Raw genomic sequence first — 26,294 nt, forward strand, 5'->3', positions numbered from 1 at the left:
GGCGTTCTCCTGGCTATGTCGGAGCCTCTGCCAGCGTTCTTCGATCGGCTCTGGGGGGCCGTGGCTGGGTACTCGGACCCCGCCTCTGCGGGCCCGCCGCCGACTCCCCTTCCAAGGTAGCCAGACCTTCTGCTCCTCCTGGGCAGCCTCACTTCCTTTCAGATGGGGTGACCCAAGAGTCCCCCAGTTCCGGACTCGGTGGAGTTGGTCACTCTCTTCCAGTGTTGATCAGGCGCTTGATAAACTCCTTGAATCTTTTTTGTTTCCTCTCTCTCTCTTCTTAAACTAGCATATGGTGATACCCTGCGATTTCCTAACCCCAGGTTAGCCTTAACGTTGACACTTGTAGAATGAGAGAGAAAAAGAAAAGGACGTTGGAGGGGAGGACGTGTTTAAGTCAAAGGCAGTAGTTTCGTGCCCACTGGTTTAGACGTTGGTTCTCGTTTCCTTCACCAAGCCATTCTGGAAACTTGTCTCTTTGGGATGTTGAACTGGCCTAGGGAGCAGAGGAGGGAGGGAAATCAGTACTTTCACCACAATTAGTGGGAAGCACAAGCGTGAGCACGATGGCGTTTAGCTTTGTGTGTGTTGGCGATTTCCTCTAGATTGGATCTCATTTGACTCATTTTATGGTAATATTCATTTACTTGGTTCACTTAGCATGCATATGTTGAGCGCCTACTGTGTACTTTCCTTTAATAGTACCTGGTTTCCCAGAGCTCACCCAGTTCCGTAATCTGCTTGAGATTTTTGGGTTAAAGACTAAGCTAGGTTTATTTTTTGAAAAAGTTACATTTGATAAATACATTTTAAAGTCAGGAATCGAGTTGCTTTAAATTTAAAAAAGAAAAGGAGCACAGAAATGTTCATTCTTAAACTTCGAGCCCTTTTCTCTTTTTTTCATCAGATATACTTAGGCGCTCCCGGGGGCTCTGAGCAAGACTGAATCAGCCCTGCTCTCTTGTAGCTTATAGTCCAGAAGGAGATAAACATTTATTTGTGTGATTATTTGTTTAACGTGGAAACAAAACAGCTGTGATAAGGAAGTATTGGGGGACCTTGACTAGTCAGGGGGTTAGAGATGGCTTCTTTAATTGAATATAATTTGCAAAGAAAACGTAAAAGGCCCTCCTATTTTTTGCTTACATTTAAAATTACTCCTTTAATGCATTATTTTCAAGAACAATTTTTATTTTCAAGTTACTCGTGAAACAGATACAGTTGTAAAGCTTGAAAACACTGAAATAGGCACAAGTGTAATAATATATGTATGAAAATTTGCTGTTTCATTGCTCCTGTATGCACTAAGTGAATAAATTTTGACAGCTTCTCTTCTGCCTCAGCTTGAGTTGCCTTTCTTTACATCCAAAGGATGTAGTGAAATTTCTTCAGTGAGGGCTATAAAATTCGTCTTTTAACATCCACTTGTAATTTTGCTAGATAGTAATGCTCAATGTTGGGTTACAAATTATGTGAAAAATCTTTAGATTAAAGTTAGTGATGTGAAGTTTAGCATACGATTAGAAAACTGTGAAAATAATTGTTCTAATATTTAATTAGTCATATATATTGCCCTGTAGTTATTTAAAGGCTACCTAAGAGTTTTAATTTGTATAATTTCTAGTATTGCTCCTGAAAATCCCATATTTTGAATACACACTTGAAGATATCTTTTCTAAAAGATCTTGGCAGTCTTTCTCTTAAGATTTCAGAAGTGCCTCTTGTAATTTCAGCAGAAGTGTATGTTAATATATCCTAACCTTCTTTACGGCTTTTATTCCTTTGCCTTGTAGTCTTCACTATTCTGACAATTCTGTATTTTTCCCTCTTTATATAAATTAGAAGTATTATCATTTGACTGTGAATAATTTTTAAAAGATTTAAATTTTGTAACTTTTTGTTTGAAATGACAGGATGTGCAAGAAGATGCACATCTTGAAATAAAAACTTTAATTTTTGGCTACACAAGGTGGCTTGTGGGATCTTAGATCCCTGACCAGGGATGGATCAAACCTGTGCCCTTGGCAGTGAAAGCGCTGAGTCCTAACCACTATTTATGAAATACTTCATGCATGCAGAAAATGATTGAGGACAACAGATAGTTTTTACATATTTTTAATGCCTAACAATTTTTAAGTTTTACATATGGTGTCAAAACAAGACTTACTGTTTACAATTACTAATTGTCGGTAGTTAATTGTGAAGAGTATGTACTTTTAAGTCTGTTTTATACCATTTTAATTAGTGGCAACTTTGATATTTTATTTTTGATTATTGATCTTTTAATATCAACTCTCAAATCCCAATTCAGTTGTATATGTTAAGCATTATGTATGTGGGAAAAAGTGACCATAATATTTCGTTTCATTTGTAAAACAATTCTTACAGTTTTCAAATCTCATTTTTCTTGGAACTAACTCTAGGAAGTATTAAGGGGGAATAAGAAAAAGAAATTTTATTTTCCTGCTTCGGTTTTATAATTCAAATTTTGAGACTGACATCGTCTATTCTTTCATAATTGTTTCTCTCATGGCAGCTCCCCACTACCTGCCCCCTTTGCTGGATCAGTGCTTTGCAGCTAGTTGATGATTAGTAAATATCAGCTGACTGATTTTGACCTGCTATACATTCTCATATTTGTAGCTCTTAGGAGAATGTACACCATTTTGAGCAAGTTGTGAGTTTAAAACCTGGGGTATGAAAGCTAACTAGGAAGGGACAAAATGTCTTGTCAAAAGGAAAATTTGCTCTTTGTGTATTTGGAGTATAAGTACTAATCTGGTAATTCATTGAATTGCTTTCTTGAAATTATAATCCTTTTGTTAATAAAGGACTAATAAAAATAAAGAAGCAGGAATTTCCTTGTGGTCCAGTGGTTGGGACTCTGTGTTTTCACTGCCAAAGGCCCAGGTTTGATAACCAAGATCCCACAAGCAGTGTGGTGTAGCCAAAAAAAAAAAAAAAAAAACACCCAAAACAAAGCAGCAAACTCAGAATTTAGGAAAACACAGTCTCTGTTGATCATATTAATAGTATCACCCTGTGATCCACATAGCCTTAGCAGGATTGTTAACTTGTTTGCCGTTACCCTTCCTCCTGAGCACAGAACTGAGCCTTAACTCAAGCTCCTTGCTCTAGACTTTACTACTGCATCAATGCCAACTTCCTGGGGGAGGGCTCGTCTTGCCAAACATGCTAAGTTATGTATCCATTTATTTTTTATTATCAGGACAATATGTGTTTTACTCAAAATTAACAATCAACAAGTATTTGAATGCCTTCTACTAAATGCCACATGCTGCCTCTGGCCACTGTGTCTTCAGTGTTGAGCAAAGGATAAGGTCTCTGTCCTCATGAAGTTTATAGTTCAGTTGGGGAGTCAGGTACTCAGTAAGTACACAGATTATAATAAATTGGCTTCCCTGGTGGCTCAGACGGTAAATAGTTTGCCTGCAGCGCAGGTGACCTAGGTTCAGTTCCTGGGTTGGGAAGATCCCATGGAGAGGGAAATGGCAATCCACTCCAGTACGCTTGCCTGGAAAATTTCATGGACAGAGAAGCCTGGTGGGCTACAGTCCATGGGGTTGCAGAGTTGGACATGACTGAGTGACTAACATTTTTATAATAAATGATGAAGTAAACCTACATGGTGTTGCACTTCCCAAATTTGGAGAATTCAGTTTTGATTAGCAAGTTAGGGAAGGCCTCTTTATGGAGGTGAGTCACAGTGAAAGGATGACTTTGTTAGGATTACTTGGTCTAGGACAAGAAGGATACTGGGCATATTTGAGAACTTGGATCATTTGAGGCTGGTGTGGCTGGAGGGATGAATAGAGCAAGATATGTATAGGCCATGTTAGAGAATACATTGTATATATGTATGTTTAAAATAGCATTTCATTAAAGTAAGTGTTAACTATAGAAGAGTGCACAAATAAGTGTACAGCCTGATGAACTTTCACAAAGGCAATATACCTGTGTATTAAGCACTCAGATAAAACCAAACAGAACATTAACAGTACCCCAGTGCTTTCTTCCAACCACTTCCTGACTTCTAATACCACCATAATGTGCATCATGTTTTTGATTTTTTAATAAATGGAATAATACAGTGTGTATTTTTGTGTCTGGTCTCTTTCACTCAACATGTATGTGAGATTCATCTTTGTTTTCTGTAGCTGTAATTCATTCCATTGCCCACTGTATGAATATAGATAAAAATGTATGTATCCATTTTCTCATTGATAAATATTTGGATTATTTCCTAATGAGGCCTGTTGTGAACAATGATGTTATGAACATTCTTATATTGGTCTCCTGGTTTATGTGTGTAAGTTTCTGTTTAGGGTAGATATCTAGGGGTATAATTGCTGGATCATTGATGTATATATATATAGCTTTCCCAGATAATGCCAACTATTTTTTAAAGTAGTTGTTCCAATTTATACTGCCACCAGCACATTGAAGGATATGATTGGGTTTTCTTTTGCACTGCACAGCATTCCAAATCTTAGTTCCCCAACCAGGGATCGAACCTGTGCTGGTGCAATGGAAGCGTGGCGTCCAAACCACTGGGCCTCCAAGGAAGTCCCCAGATTTATGTTTTTAAGAGAGAACTCTGTGTAAATTTAAAAAAAAAAAAAACAAAAAAACAACAACTAGAAAACTAGCTTTTATAGCAGACAAAAAATAGTCCACAACTATATCTGACATTGGAATACCCAATGGATTCTGTATTATTTCCAGCTAATGCATTTTGCCATTCATAAGCAATTGACCTTTGTCTCCTTTACTTCTGTCATATTCAGGACTTACAGAACAAGGCTTATACACTCTGTTTAGAAAAATTAACAAATTTAATTAGTCTCCTCTATTAGAGCCAGTTTTATTTCAAGGGTTTACACAACGTAATATATCCTATTCAGACTTATATAGCAGTAGGTTTTCCATATGCAGTACATTGTAATAATTCATGAGTAATTGGGATTGTGTGAGTTTCATTATAGCAGTATAATGAAAGAACCTCAAAGATGTATAACTAAAGGCAACTTTTCAAATCCAGATGTTAAGATTAATTTTTTAGATTTTTGGGATATGTTAGTATTTAATTATTTATAGTGGTTACTTGTGGAAATGATTGAAATTATAGTGTGTTTCAATTTGTTTAGTTTTGAGGGGGGCTTTTTATTGTGGTAGAAAACATTTATCTGCAATAAATTTTTAAGGGTACATTGCAGCATTAGCTATATGCATATTTTACAAAATTTATTCAGTTTTGATGCAGTATTTGGTATGAATTCTTACTTCATCCTGAATTCATAGGTTAACTTTAGGTTATAGGTTATCAAGTTTGAATTTTAAACTGTAGTGACTGACAAAACAATTGTGAGAATTTTTCTTTTATTTTAGAGTTTTCTTGGAGGATTTTTTGGTCCCATTTGTGAGATCGACGTTGTCCTTAATGATGGGGAAACCAGGAAAATGGCGGAAATGAAAACTGAAGATGGCAAAGTAGAAAAGCACTATCTTTTCTATGATGGAGAATCTGTTTCAGGAAAGGTAAATATTTTGTTTGGAGAATTATCTAGTTGTAGAATATTAGAATTAGTCGTGAAAGTGCCTTGTGCTGTATCTAAATTTGAATGATTTTATTAGAGATGGAAAATGTTTTTAAGAATGTCAGCTAAAAGCTTTGATTCAACAGAACACTTGCAGGAAAGAGTCTTAAACTGAAATGGTTACTGGACAGAGTCTAAATTAAACTGTGTGGAGAATTTTGTGTTTGTGACCATGTGAATCTGTTTCACTTCAGACAGTTTCTACAGTGGGGCTGTGATCCACTCACAGTTTGTTTCTCCTTGAATTGAGTTATGGAGATTGGGGATAATTCTCTAGTGCCGCTTTCTAAAAGTTTTTTCTCGTTCTTTGTAGGTTATCAGTCTGTACTACTGTCATTGTGTCTGTTGATCTCATTTCTTGATACTCTGTAGAGGATTTAAGCACATTTAGAATGTGTCCATGCGTGGTCAGATACATTTGTGATACCTTCTGTGGTTTAACCTTTTCCCCCTTTTCCTTGCCAAGGATTATTCTTATACCTTATGGAATATGATTACTACTTATTAATTTGTGATACTGAAGGATGGTAATATCCTAGATAAAATCAAATCATAAAATGTTTGAAATAATTTTTCTAAATATAAAAGATTAAAAAAACATTAAGAGTTTTTCTCTCCTGCTTGTTAAGGTAATACATACACATGGTAAACCGTTCGGGAAATAAAATAATTATCTATAGTCCCATCATATGGAAATAACTCACTATTAAAATTTGAATGTGTTTCTTCCTAGTCTCTCTGCATTAAGTAATGTTTATGTATATGTAATATGTTAAACATACCTTTTCCCTACTGTTGGATATTTAACTAGTTTCTGTTTTTCAAATTGCTTGTAGTACATCCCCATATCTTTAGTAATACAGACATTTTATACATAAATTTTTCTTCAGATTTCTGTAGGATAAGATTATTTCCTTAGAATGAATTCCTAGAAGTGGCTGGACATGAATATTTGACATGAATATTTGAAGGGTATCGATACATGTTAACCTGGAAAATTTGCATGAAATCTCATGTTCACTTAATACCTTGTTTCACTCAGGGTAGAGTTGAATATGATCGCTTTTTAACCTTTGCTATTTCTGTAGGCAACAGTGATACTGTTCTTTGATAGCATTCTTTGGTTACTAGATAGGTTGAACTTAGGTTTACTAGCCATTTTACTGCATCATCTATTCTGGTCCTTTGCTACTTACTGGTGTCTTAGTATTAAGTCTGAAATAAATGTTTTGCTTTTCTACTTTACTCTTCCTTTAAAATGATGGGGAGAAAGAGAAGAAATCTGAAAGAGAGTGACAAATTCATTAAAAGGATGGAACACATCAAACAAGTAAATAGTGCTTGATCTATGGAAAAGATGAGTTGTTCATATGGTGGGATTAGAAAGGGTGGAAGGAAATGGCAACCCACTCCAATACTCTTGCCTAGAAAATTCCATGGATGGAGGAGCCTGGTGGGCTACAGTCCATGGGGTCGCAAAGAGTCGGACACGACTGAGCGACTTCACTTTGACTTTGACTAGAAGGAGTAGAGATACCAATCTAGTTTTTCTAGGGGGAGACTGAACCTCAGATTTTCAAATTTTATAGACATAACACCACCAAAAACAAGTCTTACCACACTAGTTTAGGCTTTGTAAAATGTCTGAATATAGTTAAAAGGTCTTTGGGCTAGGGTTGGAAGATCTAGCCTTGGACTTTAGCACTGTCTTGATAGGTAGCTCTGGGCAGTCATTTAACTTTCTGGATCTCACCTGTAAGTTGAGGTTGGACTAAATCATTGATTTCCAAACTTTGTTATGCATTGTAGGAAGAATACTTCATGTATTAGAAAAAAAATCTTAGAGACTGGAAGACCTGACATCCTACCCAGAGCAAGAATATTTCTGACATGTGAGCTGTCTATGTATATCTTTTTTTCCAGGTTTTTTCTAAGAGTAGTTTTAGATTTATGTAAAATTGAGAAGGAGGTATAGAGATTTCCCATTATCGACATCAGTCCCCAGAATGGTACAGTTTTGATCAAGGATGAACTTACATTGACACATTAGAGTCACCCAAAGTCTGTAGTTTACCTAAGGGTTCACTTGTGGTGATGTATATTCTATGGGTTTGGACAAATGTATAATGTATAATATATAATAATAATATACTCTACAAATGTTGTGTTTCCTTTTCATTAGTGCTTTTTGTATCCTATTTAAGACATCTTTGCCTACCTTGTGGGCATGAAGATATTCTCCTGTTACTCCTATAATTTTAAGTAGTTTTATATTTCACATTTAGATTTTCTGTTTTTTGAAATTGATTTTGTCTTTATGACATAAGAGTCAGGGCTACTTATTTTTTTTTCCCCATATGGATATCTAATTGACCCAGGACATTTATTGAAAAAGCCATCCTTTCCACCACTACATTGTAGCATCACCTTTGTCATTAACCAGAGGTTGTATGAGTCTGTTTCAGCCTCTCTGTTATATTCCATTGTTTTATTTGTGATATATACTTTCTTTTTTTAAAAAAAATAGCTTTATTGAGTTATAATTCACATATCATAAATGTACCCTACTGAGTATATACAGTTAAGAGATTTTCACGACTTTTGCAGAGTTGTGCAGCTGTCATCACTAGCTAATTCCATAATGTGTTCATCACCCAGAAGAAACACCATAACATCAGCAGTCATTCACTTGGCACCATATACTAAATGTTGGTGTCCTCATAAGATTCATGTGTTAAAACCTAATCCCTAGCATGATGTACTTGTAAGTGGGGTGGGGCCGAGTGGAGGGGGAGGGGGAGAGGCTTTGGGAAATGATTAGGTCATGAGGGCTGTGCCCTCAGGAAAGGGATTAGCATCCTCAAAGAAATCTTGTGTGCATCTTCTGACATGTGAGGACATAGTGAAAAGGCAGCCATCTGTGAACCAGAAAGCAAACTCTCCCAGACACCAAATCTGCTGGTGCTTTGATCTTGAACTTCACAGGTTCCAGAACTGTTAGCAGTAAATTTGTGTTGTTTTTAAGCCACCTAGTCTGTGGTTTTTTTTTGTTACAGCAGCCTGAGTGAACTAAGACACCTAACATCCACTAATCTACAGATGTATTTTCTTTCTCTGTGGATTTGGCCTGTTCTGGACATTTCATGTAAATAGAATCATACAACATGCCGCCTTTGTGTTTGGCTTCTTTCACTTAGCATGATGTCTTCAAGATTTATTACTTTTAAGAAAATTTTTGGTCAATAATATAATAAAATTTGCTGTTTTAACCATTTTTAATGTATATAATTCAGTAGCATTAATCACATTCACAATGTTGTACAATCATCACCACTATTTTGAAATTTTTTCATCATCCTGAACTGAAACTTTGTACTCATTAAGCAATAGCTGTCCTTTTTCCTTTTCTCCCAGTCCATGAATACCTCTAGCCTATTTTTCCCTGTAAATTTGTCTGTTCTGGGCTTCTTCTATTTCATGTAAGTGGTTACACAAGATCTGTCTTTTTGTGTCTGCCTCATTTCATGTAACATAATGTTTTCAAAGTTCTTTCATGTTGTAGCATTTATCAAAGCAGGATTCTTTTTTATGGCTGAATGATATTTTAGTATATATCTGTCTAGTGTGTGGATGCACATTTCTTCATCCTTCAGTAGAGGACATTTCAGTTGAGTATACTTGGGTTTCTATTTATTAACATTTCTGTACATTTGTGTATACGTTTTTGTGTGACTGTGTTTTCATTTCTCTGGAGTGTAGACTTAAGAATGGAATTGCTGGGTCATGTGTTAACTTTTAGGGGAACTTCCAGACTTTTCCAGAGCAGCTGTGCCATTTTATATTCTCTCCAGCAGTGTATGAGAGTTCCAGTTTCTTCACATTCTTGGCAATACTTATTATTGTCTGTATTATTTTTTTGTGGGTAGAAAGTGGTCATATGATTTTTATTTGCATTTCCTTTAATGATGAATAATATTGAGCATCTTTTCATGTGCTTATTGCTGTTTGTATATCATCTCTGGAGAAAAGTCTGTTCATTTATTTGACCATTTTTAATTGGGTTATTTGTCTTTTGATCACTGAGTTGTAAGAGTTCTTTATGTATTCTAGATACAAGTCCTTTATCAGTAATATTTTGCAGACATTTTCTCTACTTCTGTAAGTTGTCTTTTCACTTTCTTGATGGTATCTTGAAGCACTAGTTTTTTGTTTGATGATGTCCAATTTATCTTTTTTTAAAATTTCACTTCTCATGCTTTTGGTGTCATTTGAGAAAGTTTCCCATCAGAGATAATGAAGATTTACACCTGTGTTTTCTTCTAAGAATTTCATAACTGTAGCTCTTACATTTAGGTCTTTGCTACATTTTGAATTAATATTTGTGTATAATGTGAGGTAGGAATCCAATTTCTTTGTTTGTATGTTGAGATTGAGTTGTTCTACTACCATTTGTTGAGAAGAATGTTCTTTCCCCATTGAATTGTCTTGGGACTCCTGTAGCATATACTTTTTAAAGTTAAACTTAATTGCTGTTTGTCAAAAAAAAGGCTGCAAAGAAGGAAACAGAATTACCCATAGAATTTTTCTTTTCTGTAGTTTAAAATATATAATTGGCATTATACTTGTATACAATTTGACCATGCTTCCTACATGTAACATATCATGCACATCTTCCCACATCATTAAAGATTCTTTGACCTTATTATTTTTATACTTTAATTATACTCTATCATGTGATATACTCCAATTTAATTATTTACTTTTTTTTCTGACATATTACTTTGGAAGGTGAATAACTTAATTCATCCTGGTTATAGATGTAGAAGATATAGAAGCATGAATATTTTAATTACGTAGTTTATAAACAGAAGTATTTGAACTTTTTATTGGTTCTTGATTTCTATTGAGAAGCATTGTTTGAAAGAACAGCTTTTAAGAGTCACATTACCAATATTTTTTACAGTAAAGAACAAATCTGGGAGTATGTTTTTTTTTTAATTTTAGCTAATCCTTAAATGGTTGAAATTTTGTTTTTAATATCTGTGTACTTTATATTTTGTCAAAATATATAAAGGTTTCCATTTAGCAGATACAAATTTAGGGATTTTAGATTATATACTTAATTTCAAAAGTATGTAAGCTATATCATACTCAAAATTTAAATCTTTAGACATTCTATTTTTAGGATGCGTAGCAGACTCAAGGCAATAACTGTTGCTTTTAATATCAAAAATTATAGCAATATATGGTTGGCTATAAAAAGCTGAAAGTGATCTTTTAGGTCAGTTCTTGGAATTATTAATAACCTTTATATTAAGATGCTATTATAGAATTGTTTAACTATTTGACCAGAAAACGTATTTGAATAGTTGAAAGTTTTCCCTTTTATTGATTCTTTGTAGTTCTCCAGCTCTAAAGAAAGATTCCTTCCTAACAAAGCAGATGCTTTAAATGTACGTATAAGTAATAAGTTCATTAGTGATTGTATAGGAGTAAGTTTTACCTTCTTTGGAGCTATAAGGTCATCATAATCTAGGTATGTGGTGGTTTCTCAGACTTCAGAAATGAACACCTGAAGTATTTATATATTATATTCATCTGGAAGGAATCTGTTAGTAGGCCCACAAAGGATTGTTAACATCTCTTATAATTTCATGTTTTGGCAGGTGAACCTAGCCTTTAAGCAACCTGGAAAGAGGCTAGAGCACCAAGGAATTAGAATTGAATTTGTAGGTCAAATTGGTGAGTTTTAAAATAGTATTACTTTTTTTGTTGTTAACTGAGTTTGAAGAGAGTTTGATTTGGCAGTTAAATAATTGAATTAGAGTTTAGCTTTATGGAAAGAAGGAATTGATTTTGCATAATAAAAGGATTATAAACATTAAATAATCATGTTTCTTTTAATTCTATTAAATGATATTTGACTCATGCTGCATTTACTTGTGATGAAATCTGATTATTAAAGGTGCGAGGAATTATGTAAGCTACCAGTCTTGAAAAATAACTCAAGTAAATTAGGTGACTCCCTGAAATTTCCATCTGCCTAGGTTTTTCACCAGCTTTATTCACAATTAGCAGTGTCACCTTCATCCTTCACTTGCTAATTACTCATGCCATTTGTCTTCCTAACTTTTATACCTGTAGCCAGACTCACCTGTCAACAGAAAATTCCATGTGAATTGTTGGAAAGCTGTAATTTCTTCTTAACTTAGATCAACTTGTGTATGTTTCCATACATATATTTCTTGCTTTAGCAGGAGTTAAACTATATTGGGCAAATCCTAACCACACTAAAGGAATGAATTCTTTCATAACAGAAATTTTCATTTTGCTATACCACTTGAATTTTTTTATGCCTATGTGGAGCAAAATAGGATAATGGAATTCAGATCATAGCTCTGATATTTAAAGTGAAGGCAAATCCAAGTAATTATTTTGATAAAAATTACTTGCTTTGGAAATAGAAGTTTGGGTTTTGATGAGATGGATATCAAACATAATTGGTCTTTCACTTTTTAAAATTTCTTAGAGCTTTTCAATGACAAGAGTAATACTCATGAATTTGTAAACCTAGTGAAAGAACTAGCCTTACCTGGAGAACTGACTCAGAGCAGAAGTTATGATTTTGAATTTATGCAAGTTGAAAAGCCATATGAATCTTACATCGGTGCCAATGTCCGCTTAAGGTATGAATTGATTTTGTCTACATTTTATGTTACACAAACCAGAAGGTAATGACTACTATTGAATGTCTTGAACTTCTAATTATAATTTTGGACTGGAAGACTTAAGATTTTGAAAATTCTTTCAAATATATATATATTTTTTGTCTGGCTAATGCAGATCTGATGTAATAAGATCCTTCTATCAGGGTGTGTGTGTGTGTGTGTGTGATGCAGATCTGATGTAATAAGATCCTTCTATCAGGGTGTGTGTGTGTGTGTGTGTGTGTGTGTGCGTGCGCGCGCGCTCAGTCATGTGCAACTTTTTGCGACCCCATGGACTGTAGCCTAATGCAGATCTGATGTAATAAGATCCTTCTATCGGGGGGGGGGGGGTGCGGGGTGGGTGGGGTGTGTGTGTGTGTGTGTGTGCGCGCGATGCAGATCTGATGTAATAAGATCCTTCTATCAGGGTGTGTGTGTGTGTGTGCGCGCGTGTGCGCGCGCTCAGTCATGTGCAACTCTTTGCAACCCCATGGACTGTAGCCTGCCAGCTCCTCTGTCCTTGGAACTTTCTAGGTAAGAATACCAGAGTGGGTTGCCATGTCCTACTCTAGGGGATTCTCCTGACCCAGGGATCGAACCTGCATCTCTTGGGTCTCCTGCATTGGCAAGCGGATTCTTTACCACTGTTCCACCTGGGAAGCCCTCTATAGGATTCAGAGAATCCCATTAGGAGAAGTTTTAGTCATATACTTCCCTTGTATGTACCTCAGTTTCTTAGATACTTCATTTGTCTTGTAAATGGAATTACCCTCTAAATCCATTAGTTTCTCAATGAATCTCATTTAGTCTATGGTTAAGAAGTGATGTAGAAAAAAGAATAATAATCAATCTAGAGAGATGTCCTCAAATAAGCTTGATGGTAGTACTCCAAATTGATCTAAAAAGTGTGTCCACTATTCTTAAAATTGAACTTTGTATTTTTTCCATTGTGAAGGCATTTATTTAAAAATGAAAACTTCTTCATGAAGTAAATTGATCCCTAAGGAATTTCAGGAAGGAGAAAGCTAATGTTTGCTTATTTAAAACATTGAGATATCTCACAGGAGATTTAACTTGTTCTCTCCATTAACTTTTGTAGGTATTTTCTTAAAGTGACAATAGTAAGAAGACTGACAGACTTGGTAAAAGAATATGATCTTATTGTTCACCAGCTTGCTACCTATCCTGATGTCAACAACTCTATTAAGATGGAAGTGGGCATTGAAGATTGTCTACACATTGAATTTGAATATAATAAATCAAAGTAAGTACCTTTTACAAACAGGTAAATAGTCAGGGAAAATTAAGAAATAAACCTTTTATGTCTTTGTAAATTGGTCAAAGAAAGGGTAGAATAGACATTAATCTGATGTTAACAGACCATCAGAATCTCCGAACTGAAAGAAACTTTAGTAGGAATTTGGTTTTGTTTTAGTAGGAATTTGACTTAGTGTAGATGTCTTTCGTACTCTATTCCTGGTAAGACTCCACTTGGCCGTTTTTTAATAAAGGATCTCACCATCTCAGAAGGCAGCTAATTCTGTAAATCTGTGAAAATTTATCTTACTCTCGGCATCATTTTAGCTGGTCATCTCTTTAAAAATAAGCAAAAATGCTCTTTTTTTCTGACTACATTTCAGTACTTTTTTATTATTAAAAAAAAATTGACAATGTAGAAAAGTCAAGGGAAATAAAAATACCACATATTTTCACCTTTACCACTTAACCACTATTAATATACTCTTGTATAGCTTTCCGTGGGAGGGGGCATATGTATTTATATATGTTGTGTTTTTTTCAGAAATGGGCTGTTAATTGTATTAATGTCTTTTTAAACTTTCACCAAAGTATATATCTAAAAAAATTTCTTAACATGTTCACATATTTAGTCAGTATTCATTTCCTTAAATGACTTATAAAGTTTGTTCATGTCAGTATCCAAACAAGATTTGTTCAAATCCAGTGGATCCAAACTCACTTAACAAACACACTAATCAAAAAACATTTGGTTTTCTGATACTTAAATCTGTTTTATGTTTTCCCTTTTATTTATTTTTTCATTAAAGTAAGTTTGTTGAAGAATGGTCATTCTTTTATCCTTTTCCTGTGCACTCTTCTGGTATATGAATTTTTAAAAATATATCTGTGTATTGTTGACTGTGCTGGCTCTTTGTTGCTGCGGGCGGGGTCTCCTCTCTAGTTGAGGTGTGTGGGCTTCTCATTGCAGTGGATTCTCTTGTCATGGATCACGGGCTTTATGGTGAGCACGCTTCAGTAGTTGGGACTCACAGACTTAGTTGCCCCATAGCATATGAGATGGTCCCAGACCAGGGATCAAACCTGTGTCCTCTGGATTGCAAGGTGGATTCTTAACCACTGGGCCACCAGGGAAGCCCTACATGATTTTTATTGCTTGTCATGTCCCAGTTTATATCACTGAAATTGTGATATACATGTGTTCAGAGTCTTAAATTATATTGTTGATAAAATTATTAGTTTAGGACCTAAAACTTGTCACTGGAAGTCTCCCTTCAGAGAGACATAATTGCATTAGTCAACTCTTGGGATATTATTTTGAGATTCAAACCTGAGAGAAGGTTTAAAAAAAAAAAGCCCTCTGGGAATTACAGAAGTTCCCAGGTTTATTACCACATTATTTCAAGATTCTTGGGAAAAGTCTTTGATTATTAGGTATTACAGCAAGAAACTCAAGTCTATGGAGTCTCTTTGTGACCAGGTGATTTTTTAACTGCACTATTCTAGCACTTGGAATAATACACTAAAAAAATGTATAAATGTTCGGGACATCTTCATATGCCAAACATTTTCAGGCATAAAAATCTTAATTTTCCTCACTTAAGTTCTTTAGAAATGAAGTTGACCTCTAAAGAGGTGACTAACTATTACTCTGGCTAATTTTTCCCTCTGAGGTTTACTGATGATTGAGTAAAAGTTTTTTTTTTTCCTAATTTTTATAGTAAAATGATGAATACTCTTTTGAAAAAAAAGGAACATTAAATACATGAATAGCCAGAATGTTATTCTTAAATAGTATTTATCCTAAGTGAAGTCGCTCAGTCATGTCTGACTCTTTGTGATCTGGTGGACTGTAGCCTACCAGTCTCCTCCATCCATGGGATTCTCCCAAGCAAGAATACTGGAATGGGTTGCCATTTCCTTCTCCAGGGGATCTTCCCAGCCCAGGGATCAAACCCAGGTCTCCTGCACTGCAGGCAGATGCTTTACCCTCTGAGCCATTAGGGAACTCAGTAATTATCCTACAGATACCTAATAAACCTTTTCAGGACATATTTCACTCTTTGTTTTGTAAACTGATATTTAGTAAGTGACAAATATTCTTTCCTTAAAGGTATCATTTAAAGGATGTGATTGTTGGAAAAATTTACTTCTTATTAGTAAGAATAAAAATCCAACATATGGAGTTACAACTGATTAAAAAAGAGATCACAGGAATTGGTAAGTTAAAGGGTACTTGAATTGAAGTTCATTTTAGTTGAAATTTTAAAATCTTAAAATACTGTTTAAACTTAAATATCCACCTTGGATACTAACTTTGATACTTAATATTGCTGGCAGTGAGTTACTCATTTATGTTTTGAAAAATTAGTTTTTGAGTAGATAATTCACATGGTTCAAAAATAAAATGTGAATGATCATACAGTAATAAGTGTCCTATTTATGTATTCCAGCTACTCATAGGTGATACAAGTTGTAAAGTCATTTAAACATTTATTCATACACATGCAAGTGCCTCTTTATTACACCCTTCCTTTTAGTCAAGTGGTTATGTACAGTGCATACTGTAGAGACACTTCAGTTAACAATATCATTTCACATATGTTGGTTTATGTGCAAAATAAAATCTTAGAAGTGGAATTGCTGTTTCCAAGGGTATATTCATTTGTAATTTTGATTAATACTATCAGTTTGTCCTCTACGGACCATACCAATTTGCATTACTACCAGCAATGAATGTAGGAAGGTGCCTTTTTTTGCCATGTGTTCTCATAAGCACAATGTTATAGAACTTTTAGCTGATCTCATGGGAGTGAGGAAGATGTTCCCCATTGTAGTTTTGATTCATTTTTCTCATTCTGAGTGAGGGTGAACATCTTTTCACGTGTATAAAAGCCGTTTGTATTTCTTTCCTATAAACTGCCTACCCATATCCTTTGCCCCATCTCTATAGAATTATTAGTCTTTTCCTTTTGATGTGTAGAAACTCTTTATATATTAGAGAAATCAATCCCATTTTCTGTATTAAGAGCAGCAAAATTTCCCCAGTTTGTCTTGCTTACGGTAGTTTTTACCATGTAGAAGTTCTTGACATTTGTGTAAGTCACATTTGTCAGTTTTTCCTTTTACGGATTCTGGCTTTTGTACCACAGTGAGAAAGGCCTTTTCTACATTGAGGTTCTAAAAATAATTTTCTGTGCTTGATTCTACTAAAGTAATACATTATAGTTAAGGAATTTTGTTTAAAGTTTTAATTCATTTGGAATTTGTTCTGATGTAAGCAAGAAACAGCTATGGGTCCCGCTTTACTTTTCTCCAGATAGCTGACGAGTTACTCCAAATCATTTATTGGTTCAAAACTGCTTTTTAAATTTTCTTTTTTTTTTGGCTGCACTATGGAGCTTCTGAGATCTCAGTTCCTTGACCAGCGATCAAATCCATGCCCCCTGCAGTGGAAGTGCAAAGTGTTAACCACTGGATCTCCAAGGAACTGCCTATTTTTTCCCCTAGTTTTAATTAGTATATAGATTTAATTTGTTCGCTTTAACTTTCCTGGTTTTCTGCTAAAAAGAATTTTAGGCACCACTTTTTAAGAATTTATAATTGATGTCATAAACATCTGTAGTTTCTTAATCTCCATTTTTTACCTGCTAAAGTGATTTGAAGATATTAAAACCAAACTCCAGTTCCCCATTTGTTGTTTAAAAAATTATTTAAACATTTTTTTCTAGTTATAAAAATTATGTTTGGGTGTTCTAGAAAATTTTAAATAAGAAATAATTTGTACTCATAATCCAGAAAAGAAGTTAGTCTTTGTATATTATATACTTTACAATATTGAGATCATTACTATATGTTTTGCTGTACTTTTTAAACTTGTATCATTGACTCTTCATAAAGAACTATATGTCAATTAAGTATTCACTTTGATATTTTATCTCTGTTAAAGTTAACAAGAGAAGACATTTTGGGTGTTAGAGAGAAAACCAGCATGTCGGTGCACTGCTATGCCTTTCTGGTTTCTATTTTAGCAGATGTTAGAAATGATGGAAGGAAGTCTGTGAAGATTATTTCTGAGCATATACAGTTGACCTGTGAATAACACGAGGTTTGAAATGCGTGGGTCCACTTACAGTGGATTTTGTTTAGTAGTAGATTTTACACTGCTGTATGATCTGCAGTTGGTTGAATCTGCATAGGAAGGACTTCAGCCTCTGCAGTTTTTCAGGCGTCTACTGAATTACCTTTGAGAAGAAGGGAGTGAGACCTCAGTTGGGTGGTAAATAAGTGTAGATCAAGAAATAGAAAAGAATGATCAACATTTTCACAAAAGGGGGAAAGTCAGGACTAAAATAATGTAGTCAGAAAATAGGAAGAAGGTGTAAGCCTGGAAATTATATTCTAGCAACATTTAATATCATTTACATTATTGCCCTAGGACCCAGTACCACAACAGAAACAGAAACAATCGCTAAATATGAAATAATGGATGGTGCACCAGTTAAAGGTAATAAACTTTCTTCTACTTCTTTTGTGTCATAGGTGGTGCAGATAGCAGTGCTCATGGCAGTTTAGCCTGAAAGTATTTATTCAGTGTGAATATGTGAATTCTTACAATTATTCTTACAATGATTTTTAAGATCATCTTTGTATAAATACTGAGGAGACTGTAGTAGTACTTTCTGGTTTGAAATAAGGTTTAATTTTTTACTCAGCTTAAATTTAGGATTTAGAAAAGACATTTATGTATATCTGTTCCCTAGTTCTGAATTTATAATATTTTGTCTTCTGTTACAAGAGTTTCTCTCTAAATCTTTTTTTACTCATGCTGAACATAAGGTACAGTATAGCTGAGCATTCATTCTGTGGGATTTTGGAGTTCTATATAGCCCCCAAGAAAATAAGCAGCTCCCTTACTAAATAATTTTCAGTATCTAAGATAATGAAGCCAGTATTTATTATTTTAAATTTTTGTCTTTGGCTTTTTCTTACTCTGTTAGTAATTACTTCAGAGAGTAACCATTTATTGAGTGCCAACTATTGATGAGGCATTGTATTCTCAGGTGCTCTAAAGTTCCCTTCCGTATACACTTTGAGTTAGGTAGTGGTAGCCCTTATTTTATCCCTGAAACTGAGATGTAGAGGTTAAAAACTTGTTAGGGTAGGCAGAACTACCTCTACCCACTTAGATTTTCAGCTAGAATTCTTTAACAAAAGGTTAATAAGAGAAAAACAGTTTATGTGCATGCATTGCACATCACGCAGGAGAAACCTCAACAAAAAAGTAACTCAAAGCAGTGACTTAGCATTTCAGCTTATATAGCATCTTCAGAAGAACAATAAATTTGGAGAGAAACAACTAGGCAGATGAAAGCAGCTTAGGCTTCCAAGGTTGCAGACTATGGGAAGGTAAATATGTGGGAGGAAACTAGCGGAGCAGGCTTGTTTGCAGATTCCTCTGGTGCCATCCCTGGGCTGAAGAGAGGCTGTCTCCAATCAAAGAATTTATATCCTGCCTTTAGGCAGAATAGGGGGATTCTTTTTTGCTTTCACTGCTGTTTAATTGCCTTCAGCTCTGAAATAATTTTAATGTCAAAGAGGCACATTTTTTGGTGACATATTCTTGGTTTCCTTCAAGAGATAATCATTGCAGAGTTGGCGTTTGAGCCCGGGCCTTTCTGACTTCGAGACTCATGCCTGTGTTACTTGCGTGTTATGCAACATTACTTAGTAAAATTCCAGCAGCCACAAATTCTTATGTAAAGAAACCAGTTGTATATCCTTTTTTCCCCCCTCTGGTTACAGCTTAGTTTTATTTGGTAAACAAAGGATAGTGCACCCCCAAGGCATGACGGTGGGCTGACCCCTGAAGGAGTGGCCCCAACCCATCTGGCCCCCTCTTCTTGTACTTTTTGTCTCCTCCCTCCAGCCTGCCCTATAAATTAGGGCTAGCACCCATCATTGATCAGGAACAGGGCATGTTTGTTTCACCTGAGGTTTCTCCTTTGTTCCCTTTCCGTGCCCTCGGTTGTATATCTTTAAGGAAATAGATACACATAAGAAAAATATTACATAAAAAGAATTCAAAACAGAATATGCCAGTAATTACTCTTAGGAAAAGAGAAGCCATCAAGTCACCAAAAATAGCAATCTAATAAGTATTCAAGAATTTATACACATGATGAGAAATGGCAAAATTCATGAAAGCAGAAAGTAACAAAAGTGCTAGGGTAGAACTTAACTGCTGGCACTGTTTTAAGCTTTTACATATATTAGCCCATATAGTCCTTACAAATTCTTTATAAGATGGATACGCTTGACTGGAGTTAGAATTCGAATCCAGGCATTTGACTTTAGAGCTGGTGGTTTTCAACTAGGTGCATTTTTACTCCCTCCTCCCCACAGGAAATTTGGCAATGTCTGGAGACATATTTGGTTGTCATATTTGGGGACTGTTAACTGGCATCTTGTGGGCAGAAACCAGGAATGCCCTGTACTTCCTACAGTGTATATGACCCTACCCACAACATAGAATTATTGGGCCTAAAATGTCAGTAGTGTCAAGACTAAGAAACTCTGGTCTAAAGTTTTTGTTATGCTCCCATCTCAGGAGGAACTGAAGCGTTAGTGTCTTTATAATGCTTAGTATTAGGTGTTATGTAACTGTATTTGGTCATCCTTTAGAACTAAATAGAAATTGCTTTTCTTTTAGGTGAATCAATTCCAATAAGACTATTTTTAGCAGGATATGACCCAACTCCAACAATGAGAGATGTGAACAAAAAATTTTCAGTAAGGTACTTTTTGAATTTAGTCCTTGTTGATGAAGAAGACAGAAGGTACTTCAAGCAGCAGGTATGGAGCCACCTACATGGTATTTTGTTCTGTGGTGGTTCTAGAAAAGCACTCACTTTTCTAAGCTTTATTGTACTGAGCAAGTGGGGGTTTCTAAGTGAATGAAAGCACTGAAAGTGTGACACAGAAGTAAGGCGTGAATGGGTCTCTGTTGTCATCAGTCTCCTCCCGGTCATTCTGCAGGACTCCAGGATGGGCTATAATTTGGCAGGGCTTTTATTTTTTTCTCTTGAAACTTCTGTTTTTTATAAAAACAATATCTGCTATTTGTTTTTTTAAAAAATCAGGCAAAAAACAATGAAATAAAGGTCAACAAAAATTCCACCACCATTGTGATAGTTTTCCAGACAAATTTGTATATTTGTTTTTAGATCATATTATGCATATTGATCTTTAATTTGCTTTTTCATTCAGTACTGTCTTGAAAAGATTTCCTTTATCAACAAATAAAGATTTCCTTTCATTTTTCATGACTGCATCCACTTGATGGATTTTAGGTTTCCATTTTTCCCTAATTAAACAGTCCTCTTATAAATGTCTTTGAGATGACCCAAATGTTTATCATAAAATTTGCTCTCATTTGAAAATCAGTTAAAAGCTTTTGGTGAATTTTGAGTAAAACCTGTGATTAGAATGGTCTTCTCTGTTCTGTATCAGAGTAATAAATATTCGAATGTCAGTTGACTGCTCAAAGCTAAATTGGAAATTATTCTGGAGGGAGAAGAGAAAGCATTCTGTGCTGAGGACTGTGAAGAATATAAAAGCTACCTTTTTACACGTGGTTTTTCCTCACAATTCTCACATTGCATATATGTGGAAAAAGAAAAATTACATAATTAACGGAAAACTTAAATAATGGTTTGACAGCAATTTGGAAGAGAGAAAACTTATTCTGCTAATGTTGCCATAATGCTATATAATTAAACATAGGTGATTTATAACTTCAAATTAGATTATGTGAAATTTACAATTTTCAAATCAGTTACATATTATGACCTTACTGAGTAGTATATGCCTCCCATGGTCATTCATTTAGATGTTTAAATTCTGCTGCGTTGGTTAAAAAACAAACAGCCGCTATGACTTCATGAAGCAAGTGATCTTAAGATTTTAGAAGATGAACCGCCCTGGTGGCTCAGGGATGAAGAATCTGCCTGCTGATGCGGTGTTTGGTCCCTGGTCTGGGAAGACCCCACATGCCGAGGCGCAGCTAAGCCTGTGTGCCCCGACTGTCGAGCCTGTGCTCTGGAGCCTGCGTGCCGCAACTGCTGAAGCCCGCATGCCCTGCAGCCCGTGCTTCGCAACAGCAGAAGTCACCACAATGAGGAGCCTGTATACAGCAACTAGAGAGGGCTGCCCTCCTAGCTTAGGTGGTCAAGAATATGCCTGCAGCGCAGGAGATTGGGGTGCGATCCCTGGGTCGGGAAGATCCCTTGGAGAAGGAAATGGCAACCCACTCCAGTATTCTTGCCTGGAGAAAATCCCACGGACAGAGGAGCCTGGTGGGCTACAGTCCATGGGGTCGCAAGAGTCGGACACAACTTAGCGACTACACCACCACCACCACCACCACCTGCTCGCTGAACCTTGAGAAAAAGCCTGTGCAGCAACAAAGACCAGGCACTGCCAAAAATAAAATTATTATTTTTAAAAAAGAGTTTAGAAGAGATCTCAGGATGGATTGGTTAGGGTAAGACAGGCAGAGGAATCAAAATTTGAAGAATATAAAGGGGAGGATGAAGGGAAGGTTTAATTTAAGGTGTGTTAGAGGAAGAGAGTAACCTAGTTTGGCTGGCGGGGTACTGGGACCTTGGTAGGGAAGAGTGATGTTAGTAAATTGGATAATGGTTGTGGAGGACCTTGAACATTGGGTTGGAGATTTATCCTGGAGGAACTGAGAGCTACTGAAGAGTCATCCAAGCAATGTTTTACAGTAGTCTGGCAATGACAGGTAGGACAGGTTAAAAAAGGGTTTCAGGCAAGGGAGGGAGAGCCATCTATCAGGAAGCTAAAATAGTGACAAGGGCTTGAATTTGGATACGGACAGGGGAAACAAACTAAACAACAGGTTTTAGGAATTCTTTAAAGCAGTAGTAGCTAGAACTTTGTGTCAGTTTGGATTCATAGTGGTGGTGTACATAGGTGTTGGTTGGAGGAGCAGAGTTGGCAGAAGGGGAGACCCATTATTAGAAAATTATTAGAATTGGAAGAAAGGTCCATCAGGAAAAGAGTAGAGCTTTTGTAGGGAAGAAGTTAGTTTTGTTATGGTTAAAATTGAAGTGCATTATTTCTGTGGTGAAAATTTAAGGCATAATACGAGAATATTAATTTGAGGATATTAATTTGTTATCGTGCATTTGTTTTCTAGGAGATCATTTTGTGGAGAAAAGCTCCTGAAAAACTGAGGAAACAGAGAACAAACTTTCACCAGCGATTTGAATCACCAGAATCACAGGCATCTGCTGAGCAGCCTGAAATGTGAACTGAATGGGAGAAAAAAAAGAAAAAAAAACCTCCTATACCCGTGGAGGTTTAGGTTTGGCTGGTTAGAGATGGTGGCAGCGTGCAGGCAGGGAAAAGGCCAAAACTCCATTTATAATAGTCTTCCTTTATCTTACAGTGCTGAATTTATTTTATGACATAACTGTTCTTCGTGTATATACATTTAAAAAAGCGCTTTCTTTGAAACACTGGAACTTTCTTAAACTGCAGTTTTTTGGTTTTTTGTTTGTTTTTTTAACTGCACACTTTGATAATAAGCACTCAGATATACATCAGCATAAACATTATAAAGATTTTCATGTGAGTAGGTTGGTATTTGTACTTGTGCTTTTTTTCTGCATAATGTTGATTATCAATTTTCTTCTCCTTTCTCATGCTAATGATTACCTCTTACTCTTTCTACATGCAAAAAAATTTGTGTTCAAATAAAATTAGAAAACCTGAGTAGCCCTTACAGCCTGCAAAGATTTAAAACATGGCATCTCAATATTTTTGAAAACAATTACATTTATGTTTTTCTATATGTGTTTGAGAAATGCATACGAGTGTTTCACTGTAGGTGCCTCTGAGTCTACCACTCCATGGCTTCCTCAATTTTGTTCTCTTTGAAAATTTCTGTGGTATATTAAATTTTTCCCCTAAGGGATTATGTAGCATGTCATTGCAGCTTTTTTTTGGGGGGGGACCATATTAAGTAACCATTTTGCTACTGCTGTCCAACAGGTACCACTGTATGTTTTCTGCAGTGTGGAGTGGATTCTATGTTGGCAGTTTAGAATTTGTTAAAACTATATGATTGTTCCATAATACTTTGAAAAAAGTTTTTTTGATTTAAGGAATCTTTTTAGCACATGTACGCAAATATAAACTTTCTTGCAAATATTCTCTTTTCAGGAGAAAATTGAGGATGAGGGCACTCAGGAGAACTGGTGAAGCATGTAGTTGTCCAGATCTGGACAATTTCACATTTGTTAAATCAGAACCTTGACTAGTTCAAACTCAAATTTAAACTTCTTTGTCCGCTGTGTTTAAAATTTTTTAACATTAAATTCAAGCATTGTTCAAAGCCTCTACAAAAGAAGGTTACAGTCATCTGTTTTTATGCTATGCATGGGGTCTGATCTCGGATACACTAAATATGGGGCGTCGAAACTAAAACCTGATGTATGAAACTACTTTCACTTATGGTTCATTGGTTTTTGTACCAATATTTTTTTATACACTTCAGTGCAAGTCTTGTTAGTTAACCTTACTTTATGAGTAAACTAAGTAACCCAAATTACGTTTCTTTAAGCCTATTTTACTACTGTGGCTCTTTGAAGAATGGTCAGTAACCAACTTAACTGGCAAAAAGTTCCATGTGCTGGAGCCCCGGTTATAAATGTGGATGTCTGTGAATGATAATGTTTTCCTTCATGTAAGTGCCTGTTCAGAGTTTCAAAATTTTAAAATGCCAAATATTTTCATGGTCACTTGCATGTAGTAATCTGGAAAATATTCAAAGAAAAATTGAAAACCAATTGTATTTAACCAGCCTCAAACTGTGCAACCATGATGTATAATAAAGAATTTGAAACAGATATTAAGCTTGCTATTTGAATGATTAAAATATTTATATTCTGAAATCTCTTCTCATTGTCATATTTATCTTTGAGGACAAAATTGCTCACTAGTTTAAGAAGCTGTAATTGTGATGATTAGAAGTTTTTACAAATATCAATTTCAATTTTAAATATATAATTACTTTTAACTAGGTGGCTTAAAACACTGTCATAAATAGGATGCTTATTCAGCTTGCTTGAGACTTTGTGCATAACCAATTTGAAAAATAAAAATTTGAACAGTATTTGGTGAACTGTAAATAAGTTAATCAGTTAATTAGAAATGAACTGAAAAAAATTTGTGTCTATTAGAGTACAGTGTCTAATGTAGTGGTTCTCAACCCTGGCTGCATGTTCAAATCACTTTAGGAGGTTTTGGTTATTTTTTTTTCCCATTTATTTTTATTAGTTGGAGGCTAATTACTTTACAGTACTGTTTTTAAAAAATAATCATGCCAGATCCTATCCAGGCCAATAAAATCAGAATTTCAGGGGTTCGGACATCAACGTTTAAAAACTACCCAGGATGGAGAACCACTGTCCAAACCATTTAATTAGTTATTTCTCTCACTGGTGAAGTTTTCATTGTTTTGAATTGCTAGGGAGGGAAAACTTCTCTCTGCTGTCTTTTGTGTTTGAGAGCCTACTATTAAACTGACAGATTAGCAAAAGAAAAGGATTCTAATTGAGTTAGAGGACATTCACAAAAATGTGACTTACAGGTGTGGTTAGAATTTGAGGGTTGTTTACCATCTTGCTAGAGGAATGGGGGTGAAGGATACAACTGACTTAGTAGGGGAAGCTGTGGGGAGAAAGGAGCACTAATGGGAAAGTGGATGACCTTTAGGAAAGATAAAGGGTCCTTAGGAGAACAGGTGGTAGATATGAGCATTCTGTAACCAAAGTCCGTTTAGGTGTTATGCCAGTTTCTCACAGTGATGAGTTAATCCTTCAGTTTGCTCCCTGTGAGGGGATTTATGGCAGTGGAGTTCTGGGAGGCTCTGCACTTAGGCAGCCAGGATTTCAGGAACTCACATGCATTCTATTAAGAATTTTATGCCACAGTGGTGTATTCTGGATCCCTTCAATGTGGATCAAGTAGTTGGAATATTCTAATTACTCTGAGCAGTCTAATTCCTTTGATATTCAGCTGAATCTGAACATACATAAAGGCCCTCTCCAGCAGGTTTATACGCACCTGGATTGAAATGTAACACATTTTACAGTTTCAAATCAGATAAAGGCAGAGTGAGGAAAATGTGCACCCTTAAACAACATTGTTTTTTAGGCTTGAGGTCTTCTTATGTCACTCCCCTGTTCAAAATCTTTTAGTTACTCAATTGCACGAAAGGTTCTAAATCTATATTACAAAACACCTTCAGCTCCAGTTATGCCAGATTCCTTGGAGAATACGTTCCCTTATGCCGGCCCTTCAGTTAAGACTCTCCAGACCATTTTTGTCTGACACCATCTCTCTCTCTTAAGTCACAGTGTTACATGTCCCTTCATTGTGCTGACAAGTCATGCCAGGCACATCTCCAAGACTGTTTACCCCACTTTTAGAATAATTTTTAATTGTATGGACTTAGTATGGCTCTTGGGGGTTCAGCCCATTTTGTTTTGCTATACTTTGTGCTTATAATACACATTAAAATATCTGAGAAAATGGATGACGCTTATTTTCCTAGAGAGCGATTATAAAATTAAAGTGGCCTCCTTTAGAAAAAAAATTGTCTACATGTAATAACATTACG

General features: G+C 35.6%; 1 protein-coding gene across 1 annotated transcript; it reads left to right on the top strand.

Annotated features, from left to right (window-relative positions):
* VPS26A (VPS26 retromer complex component A) lies at positions 1-24,519 on the top strand. Its single transcript, XM_061161691.1, is given in 11 exon segments — positions 1-54; positions 56-94; positions 96-116; positions 5,410-5,559; positions 11,285-11,360; positions 12,148-12,304; positions 13,425-13,589; positions 15,696-15,802; positions 18,021-18,089; positions 20,295-20,437; positions 22,806-24,519. Coding segments are annotated over 11 exon segments (1,080 nt in total). The 5' UTR covers positions 1-15; the 3' UTR covers positions 22,920-24,519.
* The last annotated feature ends 1,775 nt before the right edge of the window (positions 24,520-26,294 follow it).

This window comes from Dama dama, chromosome 15, assembly GCF_033118175.1.
Source record: "Dama dama isolate Ldn47 chromosome 15, ASM3311817v1, whole genome shotgun sequence".
Lineage (NCBI taxonomy): Eukaryota > Metazoa > Chordata > Mammalia > Artiodactyla > Cervidae > Dama > Dama dama.